General features: G+C 39.9%; 2 protein-coding genes across 6 annotated transcripts in view; one reads left to right on the top strand and one right to left on the bottom strand.

Annotated features, from left to right (window-relative positions):
- Nucleotides 1-22,890, top strand: part of LOC149224669 (protein SAWADEE HOMEODOMAIN HOMOLOG 2-like) — a 299,733-nt gene that overhangs the window by 123,175 nt on the left and 153,668 nt on the right. The window lies entirely within an intron of this gene.
- Nucleotides 467-3,755, bottom strand: LOC149224670 (uncharacterized). Its single transcript, XM_089383583.1, has 2 exons — nt 897-3,755; nt 467-769 (listed from the first exon to the last, which is right to left on the bottom strand). Exons 1-2 carry the CDS (start codon nt 3,099-3,101, stop codon nt 575-577), a joined length of 2,400 nt encoding a protein of 799 aa, XP_089239709.1. The 5' UTR covers nt 3,102-3,755; the 3' UTR covers nt 467-574.

Genomic DNA, 22,890 nt, shown 5'->3' with positions numbered 1-22,890 from the left:
ATTGACAGTAAATGCAGATAGAACCAATGTTGCACGAAGCGGGAGCGAAGCGGAAGCGCGAAGCGCGGAAGCGTCATTTTCCAAAAATCTAGGGAGCGAAGCGTCCGCGGAAGCGTCTGCTATATATATATATATTTTTATATATTTTTTTGCATTTATACTCAAAACAAACATCCCAAATACCAAATTAATTGTAGAAGACATGAAAACATGCATATTTTTGCATAAATCAAGATAGATATGGCATCCATGATTCCATTGTAGTTACTAGTATGTACAACAATCATCTATATTCTAGCTATTACAAACATACATCAAATTTTTAAGCATATTATAAAACATAAAACATTTAAGCATATTATAAAACATAAAACATAGAGCATATTATGATTTATCTAGCAAGTGAGCAACTGTCAACATTTGTCATGTCCAAAATTCAAATAATAATGTTTACAAAATATGTCACTTGGTCACCGCCAAGCCAAAAAGGTTCAAAATTCAAATTCACAAGTCTACAAGTCTAATGAGTAATCTATAGACTATGACAAAAAGAAGTAGATTGTGAATATATCTACTAATCTCTCCTCCTTCCACCACGAATAGAACGTGATGGCGTGCCTCCACGTGGTGGCAATGAAGAAGATGGTCCCTGTGTAAGTCGTGGCACTGGAACTGATGAAGAAGAACCCCCTGCTGTTGGTGTTGAACCATGGAACCTAGGACCAGATGGGGGTGGGGGTGGTGGCATATCAACACGGTCATCATCATCCTAGAATCGCTCAAAAAATTCATGCAAAAAAAAAAAAAAAACACTAGTTAACAAAAAAATTAAAAACATGAATTAGAGAAATGCTTTATAAGGGAAAATTGGAAAATTCATACCACAATGGACATACCTGGATAAGAGCATCCTCTAATTGCTCTAGTTGCAACACTCCATCCTCCAAATTGGGCTCCTCTGGATGCTTGTCCCAAGTCAACAAGTCTTTATTAGACTTTGCATCTTCACAGTAATGGGACAACAATCGCAAGTTGTAATGAACATAAACCAAGCTCTCTGCCCGATCTAAACTCAACCTGTTCCTTTTAACACTGTGGATGAAAGAATAAGAGCTCCAACACCTCTCTGCAGAAGAAGTGTTTACCACCTGTGATAGCACCCGCAATGCCAAACTCTGTAGAAGTGGAGTAGGCCCTCCATGCATGTTCCACCACTCAAGAGCAGAAAAATGCTCTCGATCTTCAATTGAATGCATGCTCCCAAATGGACCAGTGTTGAGCGTATAGTTGCTCACCTGTCTCCGTACCAATGCAGCCTCCTCATTATCAGGGATTAATCTACTCAATGCAGCCATATATTTTTCGTGAACCTCTTTATCTTGGTGTGGTTTTTCCCTGCTTCCCCCCCCAGGTGCTGGTTTTGAAAGCCATGATGGATGATAGTACCTAGGTGTCAAAACATATGCTAATGCATGCAATGGAACATTTAGCATATCCCATCGCTTTTCCACCTCTTCACGAATATAATTGTACAAGGTGGTATCTCTAGGCTCAACAATGTCTTTAATCTGCCCCAACATGCTATCCATTTGCTCATACACCTCCCCAATTACTGGTCGATCTGAATCTGCAAACTTGATCATGTAATAAATTGGTTTGGTGAATTGCAAAACATATTTAACCTGTGACCAAAAGTAAGTGTCAAGAACAGTGTCCTTGACTACATTAGCAGTAGCACCATCTGTACACTGGTTAATTTCATCCCATGTTTCAGCACACACCAGATTAGTTAAAGCTTGTCTCACCTTCACTAGCCGCCTAAAGGTGAGGTAATAACTAGCAAATCTTGTCTTTGCAATTTTAAGCAATTGCAACTTGGAGTAAGTGCCATAGAAGTAGTTTACCCTTGTATGCCCTGTGATGAATTTAATGAGCTGCTTCCCTTTCCTGTAAACCTCAGCAATCCACCCACATTCTTTGTGTTTCACAATATCATGCATCAAAAGGTTCAATGTGTGAACCAGGCACCCAGACCAAAAGATGTGTGGATGAGTACGCTCAATAATTTTTCCTGCTGCCTTACAATTTGCTGCATTATCTGTGATCACTTGAACCACATTATTCGGACCAACATCTTTGATTGATTTCAATAGGAGATCTGCAATGTTTTGTGCAGTTGCACTGATGGAGGAGGAGTCATGACATGCAATAAATACTGCACCCTTAGAAGAAACACCAAGAACATTTATCAAATGTTGGTTTCTAATATTTGTCCACCCATCTGATACAATGGATACCCCATAATCCACCCACTCATGTGTAAAACGTGTCAAAGCTCTTTGAACCTTAGCTTTTTCTCTTTCTAATAACACTGTTCTAGCTTTCTCATAGTTGGGGGCCTTGTATCCTTTTGGGGCTTCATTGATGGCCTTTACCATGTCATGCCAATAGGGAGAGCGAAGCACATTGAATGGTACACCGCAAGCACAAAGAAAACGGACTACCTTTCCATCCACATCATCCCTCCCAGTAACATTAAGGAAATCCCCTATTGTTTTTCTACCTCCAGAGGTTGCAGAAGTACCATAAGGAGATGGGCAACTACCAAATTTAGAGGTTGCACTTGATTCTGAATGAGTTTTTTGTTTCTTGTTTTTTTGTTGTGCAGCCATCTCTATTTTGATGTATTTTTGTCTTTGTTCACTTGAAATTTTTGGGCAAATGGCTACCCCCACAGAACCCTTTTTTTCATCACTCTCTAGCACCCCACAAAAATGCCTCCTCAGACGGGTATATGAACCCGTATATGGTTTTCCTCCATGACAATCATGAGGGCACATCCATTTGTAAGATCCACCACCCTTTCCCCCTTCAAGTTTGGTCACATAGTTCCACAAGGGATTTGATGTACCTTTCCCATCTTGTGCTTCAGTGTCCTCTTCAAGTTCATCCCCTTCCTCTTCAAACCCTTCCTCCTCATCATACATTGGGTCACTACTATTAGGACCAAGTTCATCCCCTTCCTCTTCCCCTCTATTCCTCACCCTTGCCATCATTAAAACCAAGAGTGGAATGATACATAGAAGCCAAAAGAACACCATCTTGGAATATGGATATAGGTGGTGGACAACCTGTAAATAAAGGAGCAAGTAGAAACAATGGGAAAGAGTAGGAGAGGGAGGAGAAAAATACAATTTTTTTTTCAAAAAAACAAGGGAGTTTGGGGTTTGAACTTACCTCTTTAGCTCTTGTAGATGAAGTCCTCCAAGCTCTTGCTCCAAGCTCCTCCTCCTTCTCCTAGCTCCTCCTTCTTCACTCCTCCAAGCTCTCCTCTCTTCTCCTCTCCTTTCCTCTCTTCTCTTCTCCTCTCCTCTCTTCTCTTCTCCAACTCTCATAAACTCAAAGTGAGAAAATGAGAAGAGAATGGGGGCTTTATTCTTTTCTAAAGTCACCCTAGACTCACCCTAAACTAACCTAACCCACCCCCTCATGCTAGTTAAGTCACATATTAAAACAAATTTAAAAAAAATAAATTAAAAAAAAGGAGGCCGCGGGGTTGCTTCCGGAATCGCCTGGGTGGCGTGCGGGTGGCGTGCGGTTCCGGGCCGGAAGCGTGGCGCCACCCCGTGCCCGAACCGCCCTCCGATCCGCGGTTCCGGGGTGGCCGCAACCCAAAAGGCAGGAATCGCATTTAAATTCCGGAACCGCGCCACCTCCTCCTCCGAATCGCGCTTCCAAATTGGATTCCGGGACGGTTCGCTCCGATCCGCGGTTCCGGGTTTGGATCCTCGGGGGGGGGGGCGATTCCTGCAACCCTGGATAGAACATAAAATTATATGCAGAAGACAAGCCAAGACAGGACACAAGATGTGGAGGATGCCAGTGACAAACCCCAATGTGGGGAAACCCTTTGATCAAATCTTCTTATTATTATTCAATAGTTCAACATAGAGAGAGAGTACAAATATCATAAGTATAAGCCCAAAACAAATATGCTAAATCATCAGTCAAATCAACCCTAACCAAAAAGTCAACGGTGGTCAAAGCTGTGCCAAAACATCCTTCAAACAACATTTCAATTTGGCCTTCCAGGAGAGTCAAAGTCAGCCGAAAGTCTTCTGTCAAAACCTAGTCAAAGGAGAGAGAAAGTTCATTGTAATTTTCTGCAGTCAAAACAAAAGTAAACCTGAAGTCAACGCTGGTCAAATTGTCCCCAAACACCTCGATTTTTGAGCCAATAAATGCAGTTTCTAAAATCAAAATTCAGGCACAAAAATCGAGGTCAACGCTTGTCAAATCACCCAAAGTCAACGTTGGTCAACACCTTGAAATTTGCGTCTTGTTTCACCCAGAAAAATTCGGCCTCCTGCCACACGTGTAAATTAGAGAGAGAGAGAGAGAGAGAGAGAGAGAGAGAGAGAGAACTGGCACACGTGCGAAGAAAGAGAGATGCCTCCAATGTTGTATGACCTAATCAAGAGAGAGAAGAAGATGTGATGAGATGATGTCCAAATGAGGAAAATGTCTCTCCTATTTATACACATCATTGAGGGTGAAGAGACACATCTATTGGGCTTCATGAGCCTATATTTGACTGTGGCCGACCTTGACAATTTGTCCATAAGAGAAATAAATTCATAATTCCATTTTTGCTTGTTAAAATGAGATGATCTTTATATAAAAAATGTACCTCTCCGAAAGAGGAAGCCAATGCAATAATCATCTCCATCATATGAGTTGTCCGAAGGTGGAAGTTGGTCCTAGTTTCCAGTTTTAACACTCCCTCTCAACTAGGGAGAATTCCACCTACCAATCCAACATCATGGCAATCTGTCATCCTGAACTATCCCGACCATCACTGCCTTGTATTGCTCTGCTCTGCTGAAACATGAAGTAATAATGAAGAAGAAGTGATCGAGAGTGTATCATACCACTCTCCACTGACTAAAGTCAGTCCTTGATCCCAGAACAAGTTGTTGAACACCATGCATCCTTGTCATAGGGAGTACAACAATACACTATGCGTCCATCGGTAGTGCTAGGGTCCCTAACCAGCTTTTCCCAACTCATTGGCTAGATGAGAGGTACTTCCCATGAGTCCCAGACTCTATGGGTGGGGTGTGTGTCGGGGCAACAATAGGAGAAGGTGAACCACTCATCCTGCTCATATGCCATAGGAGAAGGTGAACCACTTATCCTATGCATATGCCAATCGTATGGATGGTGAACCACTCATCCTACATACATGTGTTTGGGTAGGGGAAGGTGAATCACTCACCCTACACATTGCTCCCAACGGACTTCCACCAACCTAGTAGAGACCTTCAACCTTGAATTCTAGAGTGAATGCATCTCTTGGATTCCTTTGCCAAAGACAAACCTTCTCATCAATGAATGACACCTTAAAACCCTTGTCTTCCATCGAAGAAATAGAAACCAAGTTCTTTTTCAAGTCAGGTACATATAGTACTTCTTGTAGGTGAAGGGTTTGACCTTGATTTAATTCCCAATTCCTTTTGTTAAAATTTGGGTACCAGAGGACAAGTGGTTCCCTAAGGCTTTGATCTTTGGCCTAGGGAAAAGTTTCCAAATTTATTTTTTACTTTTCTCCTAAAGTGACTTTATAAGTGGTAAAGTCAATTTAATTTAAAAGTGCATTTATAAGTGGTAAAGTTACATTCTAATTCAAAAGTGACTTTATAAGTGGTAAAGTTACATTCTAATTTAAAGGTGACTTTATTAAAGTGAATGAAGAATTAGAAAGTGAAAAAGTGACTATGGAAATAAAAGGCTAAGTGGGTCTTTATTTAAGTGGGTGAGTTAAAAAATAGAAAGTGAGAATTAAATGCACATTTATTCTCATCCCTAGATCTAAATGAATCTCAGCCATTAGATCTTAGGGTAACCCAAAAGGTCATTTAGAGAATATAAAGATAAGGGAAGAGGAAAATATCAATTCATTCTTTCATGAGCATTTGAGAGAAAGAGAAGAGAGAGCAAGGAGAAAATTTCTGAGCAGTGAAGAAGTGAAGGAGAGCAGCAAGAAGACATTTCAGCAAATCTGGGCAGCAACATTTATTGGCATGCATCCCAAGGAAAAACCATATAGCAGGAGAAAGGCACAGAAATCGAGGAAGAGGGACAACAAGTTCTAGGCACATTTTTTGAGGCTGGGGATATAAACATTTAATGCTGTTTTATTGCAGTAAAAATTTCTGTTTTGGCTGTTTGCTGATTGGCACGATTTTCAAGGTCGAGTTCAAGCACATAATATGAGATAAGTTGTACTTTGTGGTTGCTGGAATTTTCACTGTGTATTTCAGTTTCTCTGTAAAAGCATTTTCAGAAATAAAGAAGAGCTCTCAGACTGGTTTTCCCCAAGAGTTGTAGGGGGTTTTTCCAGGGTTATGTTGACCAAAAATCACTGTGTTATTTTTTGTGTGTGGCTGTCATAATTTTGCTGTGTTTTATTTCTGCAATTTTAGTAATTGTGAAATCTCTAAATTTGTGTTTTCAGAGAAATATTATCATTTTCAGATTTTAGAATTTTTATCATTCTTGGATTTAAAACTAAATGCATGGAGTGAAGAGGAAAACTGATAACTGGAGTGGGGGTTGAAATTTCTTCATGGTACCAGAGCTTGGTTGGCTGAAAAGTGCAGTTTGGGACAACAAAATGAAAATTACAGCACGCTGATTTTTACACATAAAACAGAAACCTTTACCACAGATTTGAAAATTTCAGTTTGGTAGGACAGTGAAACATGTATTTGGGTTTGAGAGTTGAAGACAAGTTGGATGGGCAGAACAACTACAATGCATGAAATGAGAGAATCCAAAGCATCTTTGAGGAAGAATTAGTCTGGGGCATTATGGTAAATACCACAGAGAACCCAGTGGTAGTACCTGCTGACCCTGTACAGTTGGCAGATTTTAACAAAAAAAATGCTAAGGCAAAAAGATTGATTCTGTAAGGAATCAAAGACCATATCATTCCTCATGTGAGAGGAAAGACTTATGCACATGAGATGTGGACAACCTTGACTAGTCTTTACCAGAGCTCAAATGAAAACAAAAAAATGGTCCTAAAGGAGAAACTGAAGGCCATTAAAATGCAGTCCACATCGTGCCTTGGAGAATGTGACTTCGGAGGAGGCTTTTTCTGGGAAGAAGCCTGATGTTGGGCACTTTCTTATCTTTGGGTGCCTTACATATTCCTATGTCCCCAAGAGAACAGGACCAAGCTAGAGCCCATTGCAGACAAGGGCATCTTTGTGGGTTATAGAGAGACCTCGAAAGCTTATCAGATTTATATTCCTGCCCAGAGGAAAGTGGTTGTCAGGCGAGATGTGAAGTTCGAGGAGGAGAGAGCTTTCAGGAGGTGACGAGAGTTAGAGTATCCAGAGTCACCAGACCCTCAGGAGCAGCTAAGTTAGTCACAGGGATCCAGTGGTCAGGGATCAGGAGGTACGTCGATTACAGTGTCAGGTCTATCAATGACCAGTGGCTCTTAGAGTCAGGTGGGTGGTTCTTTAGGCAGCATGCAGGGTAGTGCGCAGAACAGTTCACAGGGTAGTCCACTAATGGACAGTCTGCACAGTACTTCAGCATCTACTGGCACAGGTTCAAGCATGAGGTCAGTTGGCAGGCCTTCAGGAGTTTAGGCTTCTGATGATGATGAGGATTCTTTCGCTCCGGTGGGAGAAGTATGCTCAGGGAAGAGGAAGCCCAAGTGGCTTCAAGATACCTTGCGCGAGGCCATATCTGTTGTTGGGCCAAAGAGAGAGGTTAGAGAGAGTAAACCACCTGAGCGGTTCTATAGTTAAATGGCATTGGTAACAAGCATTGTTGACTTCGAGCCTTCTAGTTATGAGGAGGCAGCCAGCCAACAGGTCTGGAGAGAGGCCATGATGGAGGAGTATTCTTCTATTATGAAGAACGATGTTTGGGAGGTAGTGTGAGGCCTGAAAGTAAATCAGTTGTTACTTCTAGATGGCTCTACAAGATAAAGCATGCTACAGATGGCAGCATCGAGAAGTTCAAGGCTTGATTTGTGGCAAGAGGGTTCTCACAGGTAGAGGGAGTTGACTATGAGGAGACCTCCGCTCACGTAGCTCGGTATACATCTATTCGCTCCATTATATCGATTGCAGCAGAGATGGATTGGAAGATCCACTAGATGGATTTGAGGACCGCATTTCTCAATGACTTCATTCAGGAGGAGGTTTATATTGAGCAGCCACAGGGCTTTGAGGTGCATGGGAAGGAGTCCCATGTATGTAGATTGAAAAAGGCACTCTATGGCCTGAAGCAAGCTCCTAGAGCTTGGTACTCTAGGATTGATACATACTTGCAGCAATTGGGTTTCATAAAGAGTGAGGCTGATCCGAACCTATACTTCATTGTGGTGGGTGAGGAGCCTCTCATTTTGGTGTTGTATGTTGATGACTTGATCATCATTGGTGCAGAGAGACTCATTGAAGGCTGCAAGAGAGATCTTGCTTTAGAGTTTGAGATGAAGGATATCGGCTTGATGCATTATTTTCTGGGATTGGAGGTGTGGCTTGATGCATTATTCTCATCCCTAGATCTAAATGAATCTCAGCCATTAGATCTTAGGGTAACCCTAAAAAGAGGAAAAGATCAATTCATTCTTTCATGAGCATTTGAGAGAAAGAGAAGAGAGAGCAAGGAGAAAATTTTTGAGCAGTGAGGAAGTGAAGGAGAGCAACAAGAAGACATTTCAGCAAATCTAGGCAGCAACATTTATTGGCACGCGTCCCAAGGAAAAACCGTCCAGCAAGAGAAAGGCACAGAAATCGAGGAAGAGGGACAAATAGTTCTAGGCACATTTTTCGAGGCTGGTAGTACACCACTTAATGCTGTTTTATTGCTGTAAAAATTTCTGTTTTGGCTATTTGCCGATTGGCACGATTTTGAGGTGGAGTTCAAGCACGGAAATTGAGATAAGTTGTAATTTGTGGTTGTTGGAATTTTTACTGTGTATTTCAGTTTCTCTGTAAAAGCATTTTTAGAAATAAAGAAGAGCTCTCAAATTGGTTTTCCCCAAGAGTTGTAGGGGGTTTTTCCAAGGTCACATTGACCATAAATCACTGTGTTCTTTTTCTGTGTGTGACTATCATAATTTTGCTGTGTTTTATTTCTGCAATTTCAGTAGTTGTGAAATCTCTAAATTTGTGTTTTTAGAAAAATATTATCATTTCTAGATTTTAGAATTTTTATCATGTTTGGATTTAAAACTAAATGCATGGAGTGATAAGGAAATCTGATAACCAGAGTGGGGGTTGAAATTTCTTCTCCTTTCACGAGATAAGTGGCATTATCCCTAAGTATAATCTCTTTATTTGTCTCTTTTTCAACCAAGTTTGAGAGAGATTCTTTGTACCTAGTGAAGTGCCTTGAGGCACCACTATCAATCAACCAATGGTTCAATGTATCTGGAGGAGAGGTTGTGGAGAGAGCAAAAATAAGATAAAATTCATTTTGCTTTACAACATTAGCTTTATGATACCTGGAGTTTCTTGACTTCTTGGGAGGACGACCACCTCGATTTCGTGCAGCAGTATCATTCCTCTTTCCTTTGTTATTGAACTTGTTGTTCCTTCGATTGCCATTGCCCTTGAAGTTGTTGTTATTATTGTTCTCATCATCTCTTGGAGTATCCTTCTTCTGAGGACACTCTCTAGCGAAGTGGCCACACTTGTTACAATTGAAGCACCTTCCTTTTCTTCCTTCCTTGAACTCCAACTTGAACCCTTGTCCTTGATTCCTTGGACCAATATTGTTCCTTCTTCCAGAATGAGCAGAAAAGGCAATAAGATTGTTTCTATTTGAGGGCTTGTCTCTTTCCATCATCCTTATTTCTTCTTGAGTGCATTTGGCCAATAGTTCCTCAAATCCTGGAATCCTGTCATTGTTGAGAATGGTAGTGTTGAACACATCCCAATCTCTTGTAAGGCCTCCAAGTGCAATAAGAGAGAGTCCCTGGTCACCAATGACTTCTCTAATAAATAGGAGAGCATTCTTGATCTCGGTGATCCTCATGAAGTATGAGTGGATGGATTCTCCTTTATCCATCTTGATGTTTTTCAACTTGTTCTAGAGAAAGAGAATTTGATTTGCATTGTTCACTTTTAACATCCCAACCAGCCCTTCATACATCTCCTTAGATGTTTCCAAATCAGAAATTTATGCAACCAAAGGCTTATGAATAGAATCAACAATAATCTTAGCTTTTACCTCACTTTTCATGTACTTGGTTTGAGCAGTAGCGGCTGCATTTGAAGGAAGTTCGATTATTCTTCCTTTGACATAGTCCATGGCATCATTCTCTTCCAAAGTCAAATCCAAAGTCATCTTCCATGCATGATAGTCAGACTTGTCCTTAAGCTTGTCCTCAGATTTGAAGAAAAATGTAGTCGTCATTGGGACTAGTTCCAAGTCCTTGTCCAACAATTTCCTTTAGTGATTGCTTTTGCTTCACTCTTGCTTGGGCTTTGTCTTCACCTGAGCTTTGGTACCATGTTAATTTTAGATAACAATGGTATGTTCTATGCTTTAACAATTTACTTTAATGTTCCTTTAGCAGCCTAATGACAAATTCCAATTACTTCCAGTAGCAATCACATTAACTTATAAACATTGACAATAAATGCAGATAGAACATAAAATCATATGCAGAAGACAAGCCAATACAAGAGGATACAAGATGTAGCGGATGCCAGGGACAAACCCCAATGTGGAGAAACCTTTTGATCAAATCTTCTTATTATTCTTCAATAGTTTAGCAGAGAGGGAGTACAAATATCATAAGTATAAGCCCAAAACATATCTGCTAAATCAACAGTCAAATCAGCCCTAACCAAAAAGTCAACGGTGGTCAAAGCTGCCCCAAAACATCCTCCAAACAGCAGTTCAATTCGGCCTTCTAGGAGAGTCAAAGTCAACCCAAATTCTTTGGTCAAAACCTAGTCAAAGGAGAGAGAAAGTCTGCTGTAATTTTCTGCAGTCAAAACAGAAGTCAACACTGGTCAAACTGTCCCCAAACACCTCGATTTTTGAGCCAATAAATGCGGCCTCCTAAAATCGAACTTTTGGCACAAAATCAAGGTCAACGCTAGTCAAATCACCCAAAGTCAACGCTGGTCAACACCTTGAAATCTGTGACCTGTTTCACCCAGAAAAACTCGGCCTCCTGCCACACGTGCGAAGTAGAGAGAGAGAGAGAATTGCCACATGTGCGAAGAAAGAGAGATGCCTCCAATGTTGTACGACCCAATCAAGAGAGAGAAGAAGATGTGATGAGATGATACTCGAATGAGGAAAATGTCTCTCCTATTTATACACATCACTGAGGGTGAAGAGACATATCTATTGGGCTTCATGAGCCTACATTTGACTGTGGTCGACCTTGACAATTTGTCCATAAGAGAAATAAATTCATAATTCCATTTCTGCTTGTCAGGACAAGATGATATTTATATCAAAACTGTACCTCTCGAAAAGAGGAATCCAATGCAATAATCATCTCCATCATATGAGCTCTCCTAAGGTGGAAGTTGGCCCTAGTTGCCAATTTTAACAATTTGTGTAGGTGAATTTCTCATGCCATCAAAGAGATCGAATCTTTTGTGGAGAGACTAGCGTAAGGCTAGGGTTTGTGGGGTTTTTCACCTCCAAGTGAGACGTCCAACTTCCTTGAGCAAAATTGTGGGTTTTTCGAGGAAGATTTAGGCCTAGGAAGGCAAGATCTAGCCTCTAGCCATCCTCCAAGCTCAATGCACTAGCAAGGAGGGTCGCAGGCCCTAGGAGGTAATTTTTGGTATTTTTGTGGTAAATTTTGGTATGTTGGCTAATTCTCTTTGTGATTGTAGGGGTCTGATTTTGTTTTGAGGCCTTTAAGGCCTGGTTGAAGCCTTGTTTCCCTAAGCTGCAGCCTATTTTTGTCTTCTCTTTTGAGCCGCAGGCCTTGATCCCTCCCTATTTTCCATTGCCATGAGCCCAAAGTTGCTCCTCTCCCTTGCGGCTGCCTCTAGGAGGTTTTCCCTTGGGTGCCGCAGGCCTTTTAGGCCTAATTCCTTGAAGCTGCAGACACTTAGGGCCTTGTGACCCTTACGAAAGCCCTTATTGGGCCTCTTTCTGCCTTGCCGTGGCCTCCTAGGCCTTGATCCCCTCCATCGTTGCCTCCTTCTAGCCCTTCCTTGTCTCATCTCTGTCATATCTTGGGTTTGGCATTTATTTTGACACTAAAATTTTGTGTTGCAGTGGTTTTGGAGCTAACATTGTGGTTGCAAGTGGAAGAGTCTCATTAGCCTAATTAGTCATCAACAAAGCCATTGGGCCTAGAGGTTTGACCCTTTTTCCCTCCTCTCTCATCACTGTTCCATCTATAGTTCTGAAGTATATTGTTGACAGTGGTATTTTCATGACATAAATACACCTAAAACAATCCTAAACTCATTAATTATTCACCTAAAGCAATAAACATTGATCTTGTGGTTATATTGATGCCTTGAAAATGAGAAAGTGGAGGACTGTGTTTTAGGTCTGATATATGACCTACAGCTACAATAAGTCACCTACAACAGTGATATAAACACATAGCAGTGGCATAAAACTAATTAACAAATCATTTCACATCATTAGGAAAGCATTTGCATTTGTTGGGCTTGCTAATTGCTTGGTGTCTCTTATGTTTTGGATGGACTGTTGTGATCATTCCTTGGTTGGCTCATCTTGCATTTCATTGCCATCTCTTGCATCCATTGCACTCTTGCATGCATAAGTGTTTCACTATTAGCTATCTCATCTAAGTGATAAGATACATGTGCTCTCATTAAGTCAGTATTCTCAATAAGAAGATAAATGCTCTAAAAAATGGTTTACTTGGATTGAATTGACATCTCTTGCATAAGATTAGTTTGCTGCCCTCATAAGTTTGTTCTTAATTAATGTCATAAGTATAAACTAAAAAGAGTAATATTTCTGAGTTGCAAGCATTCTTACAACTCATTTGTTATCAAGTTACTAAGTGTTTTTGCTATCTTCCTTTCATTGGCATCGAAAAGCATTAATATTGCATTATCTAAAGGATTGCTAGCATTTGTGACATTGGTTCTTAAAGGGAATACTAATACTTGTGCTTGTCATTCTTATCATTTCCTAAAGAAGTTAGCTATTGGATAAGTAGTTACATTACTTTTCATTGTCATAGTGGAATTGTCATTTCTTGTGAGTCCACTTGTTAGAATAAGAGCACTAACTTATTGTTCCGCAAGTGAGCATCACATCTAAAATCATGATCTTACAATCTTGTATCTCATTCTTAAAGCACTTAATTGATCTCTATATTGTGATAAGATTAATCTTGAAGTCATCTAAGTGATCTTAAGAATTGCTAATAATTGTATTCTTGTTCAGAGATTGGCATTGATCTAATTGGCACTTTAACATTGCAGAAGGAATGGACTTGTGCATCTTACCTTTATTGTTATTTAATTAAGTGATTGTGCATTGTGAGATTGCTAATCTTGAATTGCTTTTCACAACATTCCATGGCACCATCTAATTGGTTCTTTGAAGCACTGCTTTTGGTGAAGATTGTCCTTGTAATTGTTAAGTACTTTTTCTTTCATTGCTCTAAATCGAATTATTTTGGGGATAATTTGTCTTAAAGTACTTAAAACATTTAACAATCTCACCGAAGGCCAATCAGTCATTTTGCATTTGCATTTTAGGAGTAGTAGCGCATCAATTAATTTACCTCCAAGCATAAGCTTGGTTGAAAGACAATAGGACCACCTCTCTCAACCAATTTGCGAAGTTTAGACCCTCACTTGTGGTTAACACAGTGACCTTGCAGTCGTCAGAGCCACAGTCTTTGTAGCGCCGGAGGCATTGGATGGTTAGAACTCCAGGGGAGGTATTGTTAATATAGCCTTTGCTATCTTCTCTTGAGTTTCTCTCCACAACCTACACTTGAGACTAGCTTCAAAACAATTGCGAGGAAGGATTCACTTAGATAGCCATATAATCTAAAATCAACCAAGAATTTGCATTCCACTTAGTTTTAGGTGTCGCATCGCATTTAGATAGTGTGCATCTTAAGCAACAACTGTTCATTTGGTAACTTGGTAATTGATTTATATTATGCAAGTGATTTGACTCCATAAGGCATTGGCCCCTCAAATAATCTATTCAAATCATGCTAATAATTGAACTTGCTAATCATCATTAACCAAGTTGCTAGGTCATTCAGTTGTGTCTCTCGAGCTTGTCGGTTCCCGATAAGCCTTTCATCCTCACATTTCATAGGGAATACCCCCCATAACTTGTTGTAGGGAGACAACTAGAATGGAGAGGGCGAGATCATAGTGATAGCCCCAACCCTAATTTGTTGTCGCATTCACCTACACAATTTGGGCAACAACAGGCCTTTAGAGTCCAATGTTCCACCATATTTTTGCTTGAATAGCCTTCCAAAAATTTCAAGGCTTTCCTTGCTTGAATTCTCCTTCAAAAAGCTCAAAAGTTCCTTAAAAGGGGCCTAGATGCCCCCCCATCGACTAGCATATGTGGATGTTTCCCTTGACTTGGAGTTGCAATTTGCACTTGAATTCTTCTTTGACTTGCTTTTGATGCTTGATTCATCGAGTTGAGGTGATTTATTGATGAGGAATACCTCCCTTCGCCTAGGCTTTGCCTGATTTGACTTGGTGTGCTCCTTATCTTCCTCTTTGACCTTATAACGTTTCTCTTGACTAAGTTGACTTGGTACTTTTGCCTTTGAAATAGATGCTTTCTTGCTTTTCTTGGCCAATTTGTCCTTATCTTTGCTTGAAGATTTGTCCTTTCTTGACTTATTGATTTTCTTTGGTCCAAAAGATCCTTTGAGTGAGTTCTAGGGATCTCCTTGTTGAAAAATGTGTAACGAGGTTCAGTCTTCATAAGTATGAAATGTATCTTTTGTAAGTTATAAAATGAAAAGAAATTATTATTACTATTATTGGAGCATGGGTTTCATGCTCAAGTTCTTTTATTTTATAGGTCAAGCACCCATTGAGTGCTTGTAGGGTTTGTCCTAGGTCTAGAAGTCAAAAGAGTCATTGTTTTATATTGAAGACCCCAATGGGCACATTGTAACTTGTAAAGATAAATTATTTTTGTCTTTAAAGAGTCTAAATACCCTCCAAGATCAAGTCGACCTAATTGGAGAGCCATGTCTACTCCTTGAAGAAGCCTATATAAGGAGAGGAACTTGTCCTCCAAAGAGACACTCACTCATCTCTCATTCTATGCGAAGAAGAGGACGAAAAGAAGGATGAAGAAGAGGTCGAAGAAGGACAAAGTGTTTTGGGCTAATTCTCTCTCACGTGCTAGAGAAAGCTAGGGTTTCTGCACAAGGGTCTCATCTAGTTCGATCTTGGAAGGAAGGAAGGAAAGAAGGCAAGCGAAGGCTACTAAGGGTATCTCTCAAGCCCTAAGTCACAAGGAAAGGAAAGCGAAGGACAAAAGAAGGCTCTAGGAAGAAGATCAAAGTTCCCATGTGTGGCAGTAGTGGTTGCAGGGAAGTCAACATTTCAGATCTGCAGTAGGAGGTCGAAGTTCTTACAGTAGGAGGTCGAGTTGTTGCAATTGGAAGAGATTTACTTGGGAGGTTGATCTTGATCTTGGAGGGTATTGGTCTGATTCATAAGGTCTTGGTATTTGTTAATTGAAATATCTATAAGAAGAGGAGATTTAAGGGTTTTCCCCTCAAGAGGATGATTTTTGGCCCTGGCTTGTAGCCTATATACTTTGTCACTGTTCTTATTGTTTTGGTAGTTGTTTGATGTTTCTCACATTATAATAATAAGGATCAAAGCTAATAAGTAAAAAGATAACACAAACAATTATCAAGTTAAAGAGAATTATCACATTTATTGCCCTATTGAATTCTCAACATGTTATCAGAGCTAAGGTTAGCTGAGGGCATCATGAAGATCTCCTCTACATTGAAGAAGTTCATCAAGACATGTTCCAAGATAGCAAGCCATCTCAATAAAGGTATCAAGAAAGCATGTAGTCTCTTATTTTCTTCAAAGAAGGCATCAATTAAGGAAAATGATGGAGGTCTCTTCTTGGCTCTCTCTGGCACATTCCAAGATGAAAACATTTGGGTAATTGATAGCGGTGCATCAAGACACATGACTGGTCATCCCAAACAATTGAAGACCTTATCAAAAGGTAAATCCACTTATTTTGTGGAACTTGGAGATAATAAGAGCTATCCCGTAAGAGGTATTGGATCAACCTCTATAAAGCTAGAGAATGGAAGCAACATCCACCTCAACAACATTCTATTTGTTCCAGGTTTGCATAAGAACTTACTTTCCATTTCAAGCTTAGAAGATAAGAGTGACAGAGTAGCTTTCGTAGATGGAAAGCTTGGTGTATGGAGTAAAGGCCCAAGTATAGAAAAAGCTAAGGTCATTGGCATTCTAGAAGGAAGACTTTACTGACTAATATCTCCTTTAGCCCAAGACCTAGTTCATGTTGAAATTAGCCCATGTGAACTATGGCACAGAAGATTTGGTCATCGACATTTCAAAATCCTTATAACTCTAAGTAGTATGTAAGGGATGTGCATTGGGTAAGAATACTAAGAGTCCATTTTGAAGCAGTGCTTCACAGTCAAAAGAAATATTTGATCTCATTCACTCCGATGTATGTGGCCCTATGACTCCTAAATCACTTGGAGGTCATCTATATTATGTCACATTTATAGATGATCATTCAAGAAAGACCTGGGTTTACTTAATGAAAACCAAGGACGAAGTGTTTACAAAATTTCAAGAATTCAAATTTGAAGTGGAGAACCTCACAGAAAGAAGAATCAAGCTACTAAGATATGATAATGGAGGAGAATATACATCCAAAGAGATTATAGCATTTTGTAAGGAGTCCAAGATTAAGAGAGAGTTGATAGTCCCATATAATCTCGAACAAAATGGAGTTGCAGAACAAAAAAATAGATCCATTGAAGAAAGTGTAAAATCAATGTTACACGATCATGATCTGCCAAAGTTTCTATGGGGAAAAGCCACGAAGACAACAATTTACATTCAAAATCGAAGTCCGCACAGGTCCCTAGACAGTAAAACTCCAGAAGAAGTGTTCACTAGAAGGAAGCCATCTGTAGATAATCTCTGAATCTTTGGGTGTCTTGAATATATCCATATACCAAAGGACAAAAGAAAGAAGCTAGATCCATCAGGCATGAACAAAATATTTGTTGGGTACAAAAACTCATTAAAGGCCTATAGGATCTACATAATAAAAGGACATCGCATACAAGTCAGTAGAGATGTCATATTTGATCATTGATGAAAGTATAGCATTCAAGAAATCAAAGGAACTTCCTGTAGACTCTGATGATGAAGAACTTTTGGTAATTGTGGAAGAAGTTGACAGGGAAGAAGAAGAATCTCACCATGAAGAAGAAGGTCCTAGTGAACCTATTCAACTTGTGGTCATCCTAGAAACAAGGAAAAGACCTAATTGGTTGAAATCTACACTACTTGATGCAGAAGGTCATGGGGCAGCGAAAGGCTCATTTAGAGAAAGCAAGAAACCCAAGAAATATTCTGGGTATGCTGCATACATGACTAAACTAATAGAAGCAGAACCATCCACTTTTGAAGAGGTTGTCAGTCATCAAGAATGGAAAGATGTCATGAATGAAGAGTATCAATCTATAATGAAGAATGGAGTTTGGGAGATCGTACTTAGGCCTGAAGACAAATCTGTGGTAACTTCCAAGTGGATCTATAAGGTCAAACATGCGACAGTTGGAAGTATAGATAAATATAAGGCAAGATTTGTTGCTAGGGGTTTCTCTCAGCAAGAAGGCATCGACTACGAAGAGACATTTTCTCCAACAACAAGATATACGACGATTCGTTCATTAGTCTCTCTGGAAACATCGATGGGATGGAACATCCATCAAATGGATGTCAAGACTGCATTTCTGAATGACACAATAGATGAAGAAGTCTATATAGAGCAACCCTTGGGCTTTGAAGTTGGAGACATGAAGGCATATGTTTGCAGATTGAAGAAAGCATTATATGGCCTCAAGAAAGCACTAAGGGCATGGTATGCTAGAAAGGATGCATACCTGCAAAGAATAGGCTTCACAAAAAGTTCTGCTGATCCAAACCTTTATATCACGGTTGTAGATGGAGAACCTGTAATCATTCTTCTATATGTAGATGATCTTCTCTTGACAGGTGTAGAAGGTTGGATTGATGAATGTAAGAAGCAACTAGCAACAAAATTTGACATGAAGGATCTAGGGCTGATGCATTACTATTTGGGACTAGAAGTCTAGCAAGGACCTAATGAAGTTTATTTGGGTGAAGGAAAATACGTGATCAAGATGTTGAAGAGGTTTGACATGATGGACTGCAAGCCTATGACCACTCCAATGATCACAAACTTGAAGAGACTAAAGGGTTTTGAATGAAGCCATGTGAATCCTTCCAAGTATAGACAGCTAATTGGCTCACTGATTTACTTGGTGAATGCTTGACCAAACATATGTTTTGCAGTAAATATTCTTAATCAATTCCAAGTGGAGCCAAGGCATGATCATTGGATAGCAACAAAGCATATTTTGAGATATCTACGAGGAACCATTCATTACTGCTTGAAGTATGACAGATGAAATAATGTCCACTTGATAGGATATACAGATTTCGACTGGGGAGGCAGTGAACAAGATGGAAGGAGCACTATTGGAGGATGTTTTAGTTTAGGATCCTCCACGATCTCATGGATGAGCAGGAAACAAGACATAGTTGCATTGAGTAGTGCTGAGGTTGAATATGTTGCAACCTGTGAAGTAAGCAGAGAAGCGGTCTGGTTGAGGAAGCTGCTATCCGACCTATTTGAAGGACTGATGAACCCTACAATGATACTTTGTGATAACACCAGTTGTATACGTTTGTCTGAAGACCCAATATTTCATGGAAAGACAAAGCATATAAACAACAAGTATCACTATATTCGAGAGCTAGTACAAAATGGTGTGCTGCAGCTACAGTATATCTCCACTGATGAACAGGTAGTTGACATATTGACAAAATCTCTTCCTAACAAGAAGCTTGTGTACTTGAGAGACAAGCTTGGCTTGGTTGATGTATCCTCCCTAATTGAGAGGGAGAGATAGACACTACATTCTTGTCTTCATTTGGGAAGAAATAATGGAGGATTGTGTAACCATTTGGCATTCGATACACTTTGAGTATGCGGTAGGGCATCCAAGACAAGAGTAGTCGTGGACCGATATTCTTTGAGGACTGGCTATCCAAGATAAGAATAGTCCAAAGAAGGTGATACTCGGTGAACACCTAGGTGGAGTATGTACCTTGAGAGACAATGATGATGGTGTCTATAAATCATTGGTCTCGCTAGCATTGTGATCTGATTTTGTGGAGAGATAGAGCTATTAGTCAAGGCCTTGCTATGTGACAATGCTGGTTAAAATAATGCTAGATAGATGGGTTACCAATCCGACTCTTTTTATGAGATCTCTTTAGATTGAGAATGACCATGTACCTCTTATGAATACCTCCCTAGTTAAGAGGGAGTGTTGAAAAATGTGTAACTAGGTTTGGTCTTCATAATTATGAAATGTATCTTTTGTAAATTATAAAATGAAAATAAATTATTATTACTATTATTGGAGCATGGGTTTCATGCTCAAGTTCTTTTATTTTATAGGTCAAACACCCATTGAGTGCTTCTAGGGTTTGTCCTAGGTCTAGAAGTCAAAAGAGTCATTGTCATATATTGAAGACCCCAATGGGCACATTGTAACTTGTAAAGAAAAAATATTTTTGTATTTAACCAGTTGAAATGCCCTCCAAGATCAAGTCGGCCTAGAAGCTGTCAAGTTGGCCTAATTGAAGAGCCACACCTACCCCTTGAAGAAGCCTATATAAGGAGAGGAACTCGTCCTCCAAAGTGACACTCACTCATCTCTCATTCTTTGCAAAGAAGAGGACTAAAAGAAGGACGGAGAAGAGGTTGAAGATGGACAACGTGTTTTGGGCTAATTCTCTCTCTCACATGCTAGAGAAAGCTAGGGTTTCTGCGCAAGGGTCTCATCTAGTTTGATCTTGGAAGGAAGGGAGGAAAGAAGGAAAGCGAATGCCACTAAGGGTATCTCTCAAGCCCTAAGTCACAAGGAAAGGCAAGTGAAGGACATAAGAAGGCTTTAGGAAGAAGATTGAAGTTCCCACCTATCGCAACAACAGTTGCAGGGAAGTCGAAATTTTAGATCTGTAGTAGGAGGTCAAAGTTCTTGCAACAGGAGGCCGAGTTGGTGCAATTGGAAGAGATTTACCTCAGAGGTTGATCTTGATCTTGGAGGGTATTGGTCTGAGTCATAAGGTCTTGGTATTCGTCAATTGAAATATCTATAAGAAGAGAAGAGATTTAAGGGTTTTTCCCTCAAGAGGAGGGGTTTTGGCCCTGGCTTGCAGCTTATATACTTTGTCACTGTTCTTATTGTTTTGGTAGTTGTTTGATGTTTCTCACATTATAACAATAGGGATCAAAGCTCATAAGTAAAAAGATAACACAAATAGTTATCAAGTTGAAGAGAATTATCACATTCATTGCCCTATTGAATTCTCAACACTCCTAGCCCCACTCACGTGGTCGGCCCTCTAGAAAAGCAAGCCCCAATAATCACTTGAAAAATCCAAAACCTGTGTTTTGTAGCAAAAATTTTGTGATGCCAATAGATTGCTTACTTGTCCCATACAACCAAGAATTGCACTTAAAAATGCAAGTCCCATGTGCCCCCTAAAAGTAGGATGGGCCTACTGAAAAATTTCAAGGGGCATGTGAAATAGAAATTTGATTCTTCATTCGAGCACTTTGACCAATGACCCCTTGGGAACTTGCGTATTGCGATCTCCACACTGCCTCGAGAACCACAAATTATTGGAAAATGTGAAAATTCCATAGTGAAGAACTATGACATGATGAAGACACTAAGGCCAAGGAATGCCACACAGACTGAATAAGACAACCAAGTGGGGGAAAGTAGGTTCGCTGGGATCAAAGGGACATTTTATGGGAAAAGTACAATAAACAATCATTTTTACAAGGCTAGACACTGAGTGGTCCCGTAAATCATGATTCCTAATAGGTCCACCTCCAGGATGCCTGCATACCACACTAGGACATAAGTATCCCATCAAAGCATATGGAGTTAACACCCACTGGGGGGTGGGTGCTAGCAGTGCCTTAAAATCAAGCGCCATGGAAATGAAGCTAAGAAGACCAGCCATGACTGTCCACACATCGAGGATCTAGGACACATTCTTAGAAAAGGATCATCCCATAGGGATTTTACAAGGTTCTAGACTTGCATTCCTTGGGCCTACAATGGTGCTGCCCAAAATAAATCTGCTTATATGTACCCATGCTCTAATACTTAATCCGAAAAACCTAAAATGAAAAACTGATGAATTCATACTTAAACAAAGGATTTGGCATAGTAGATAACACCCACATGTAGAGTGCATGATCTTATGTGCACTGTAAACTGTCTGAGCAGTATCGTGAAAAGATATGTGTTGCACAAGTGTCCTGTTACTCCTACAAGTTGTTCAATTCACTGAAAGTGAACCTTGCAAGACTTGGAAACATATCTTTCCTTTTGGACGAAATTGCATATACGTTTCTTCCTTAAGTGATATGCCTAAATATAAGTAGCCCCAGTTACTAGGGTAGATATCCACTTTGAAGTTTGAGCCCATTATGTTCAAAGAAGATACAAATGGGTTTGCAAAAGGTTACCTTGATTAGACCCAAAGAAGGAAAATAGTACTAGCTTCTTGCAACAAAAATCTGAAGTGTGCAGGATCTGCCATATAGGATGGTGCAAGCGTTAGTTGAAGATCATAGTCCAGCAGAAAAAATTCTGATGCAAAAATGAACAAGAAGTATAGCACTAGGTTTGAAAGATTGTTTTGGTAAACCCAAAAGGATAGATGATCTGGGAACCCTAGTTCCACAACTTTTATGGCAATGCCATTGGCCAAAAAAACATCTTTGGATTAGCTGTTGAAAAAATAACATTTGAAAACCTAGTTCTGCAGCCCTTAGTGCAATGTCACTAGCCAAAAAATCTCCAAATGAGCTACTGAAAAAAATCAGATCAACAAACCCTGGTTCCACAGCCTGTAAGGTGATGACCTTAGCCAAAAGCCTTTTGATCAGCAGCTGAAAAAATTAAGATCTGTAAACCTGATTTTTACAATCTTTAAGGCAATGCCACTAGCCAAAAATCTTTAGATATGCTGTAAACGTACAAAAATATTGATGGTGTACAGGGTTTTTGGCTGATATGGTGCGAGGGGGTCATTTTGAGGGTGAACAGCACATTAAATCATCAATAAAAGAAACGCCAGCAATAATGCCACCAGCTATAAATCAGCACTAGATAAAGCTGCAAAAAATGGATGGCCTGGTGTGATGAGATAGGATAATTTTTGCCCTAGATTTTCCTTTCAGTAAATCTGTAATGACCTAGGATAATTTTTTCCCTAGGTTTTCTCTCCAGTAGTTATGGTTTCAATTCAATCAAATAGAAGAATTAACCAATTCAACATAAAAAACATTCTCCAATAAAACAGTCACGAGCTTTCAGCAGTGCAGCCAAAGACACGATACAGACCTAGTCATTCAGTATTTCAACAGTAAATATGTGACCCATATTCCATCATTCAGTATTCCAGTCCCTTTGGTACGGTTTCCAATAATTCTAAATAAATCCGAAATACAATAGGAACAGATAACAGTCCTCTGTAA

Source organism: Pinus tabuliformis, chromosome Q, assembly GCF_031772625.1.
Source record: "Pinus tabuliformis cultivar Carrire ecotype Pingquan chromosome Q, CPIR1, whole genome shotgun sequence".
Classification (NCBI taxonomy): domain Eukaryota; kingdom Viridiplantae; phylum Streptophyta; class Pinopsida; order Pinales; family Pinaceae; genus Pinus; species Pinus tabuliformis.
The sequence above is the reverse complement of the archived record's forward strand: the minus strand, read 5'-3'. Positions and strand labels throughout refer to the sequence as shown.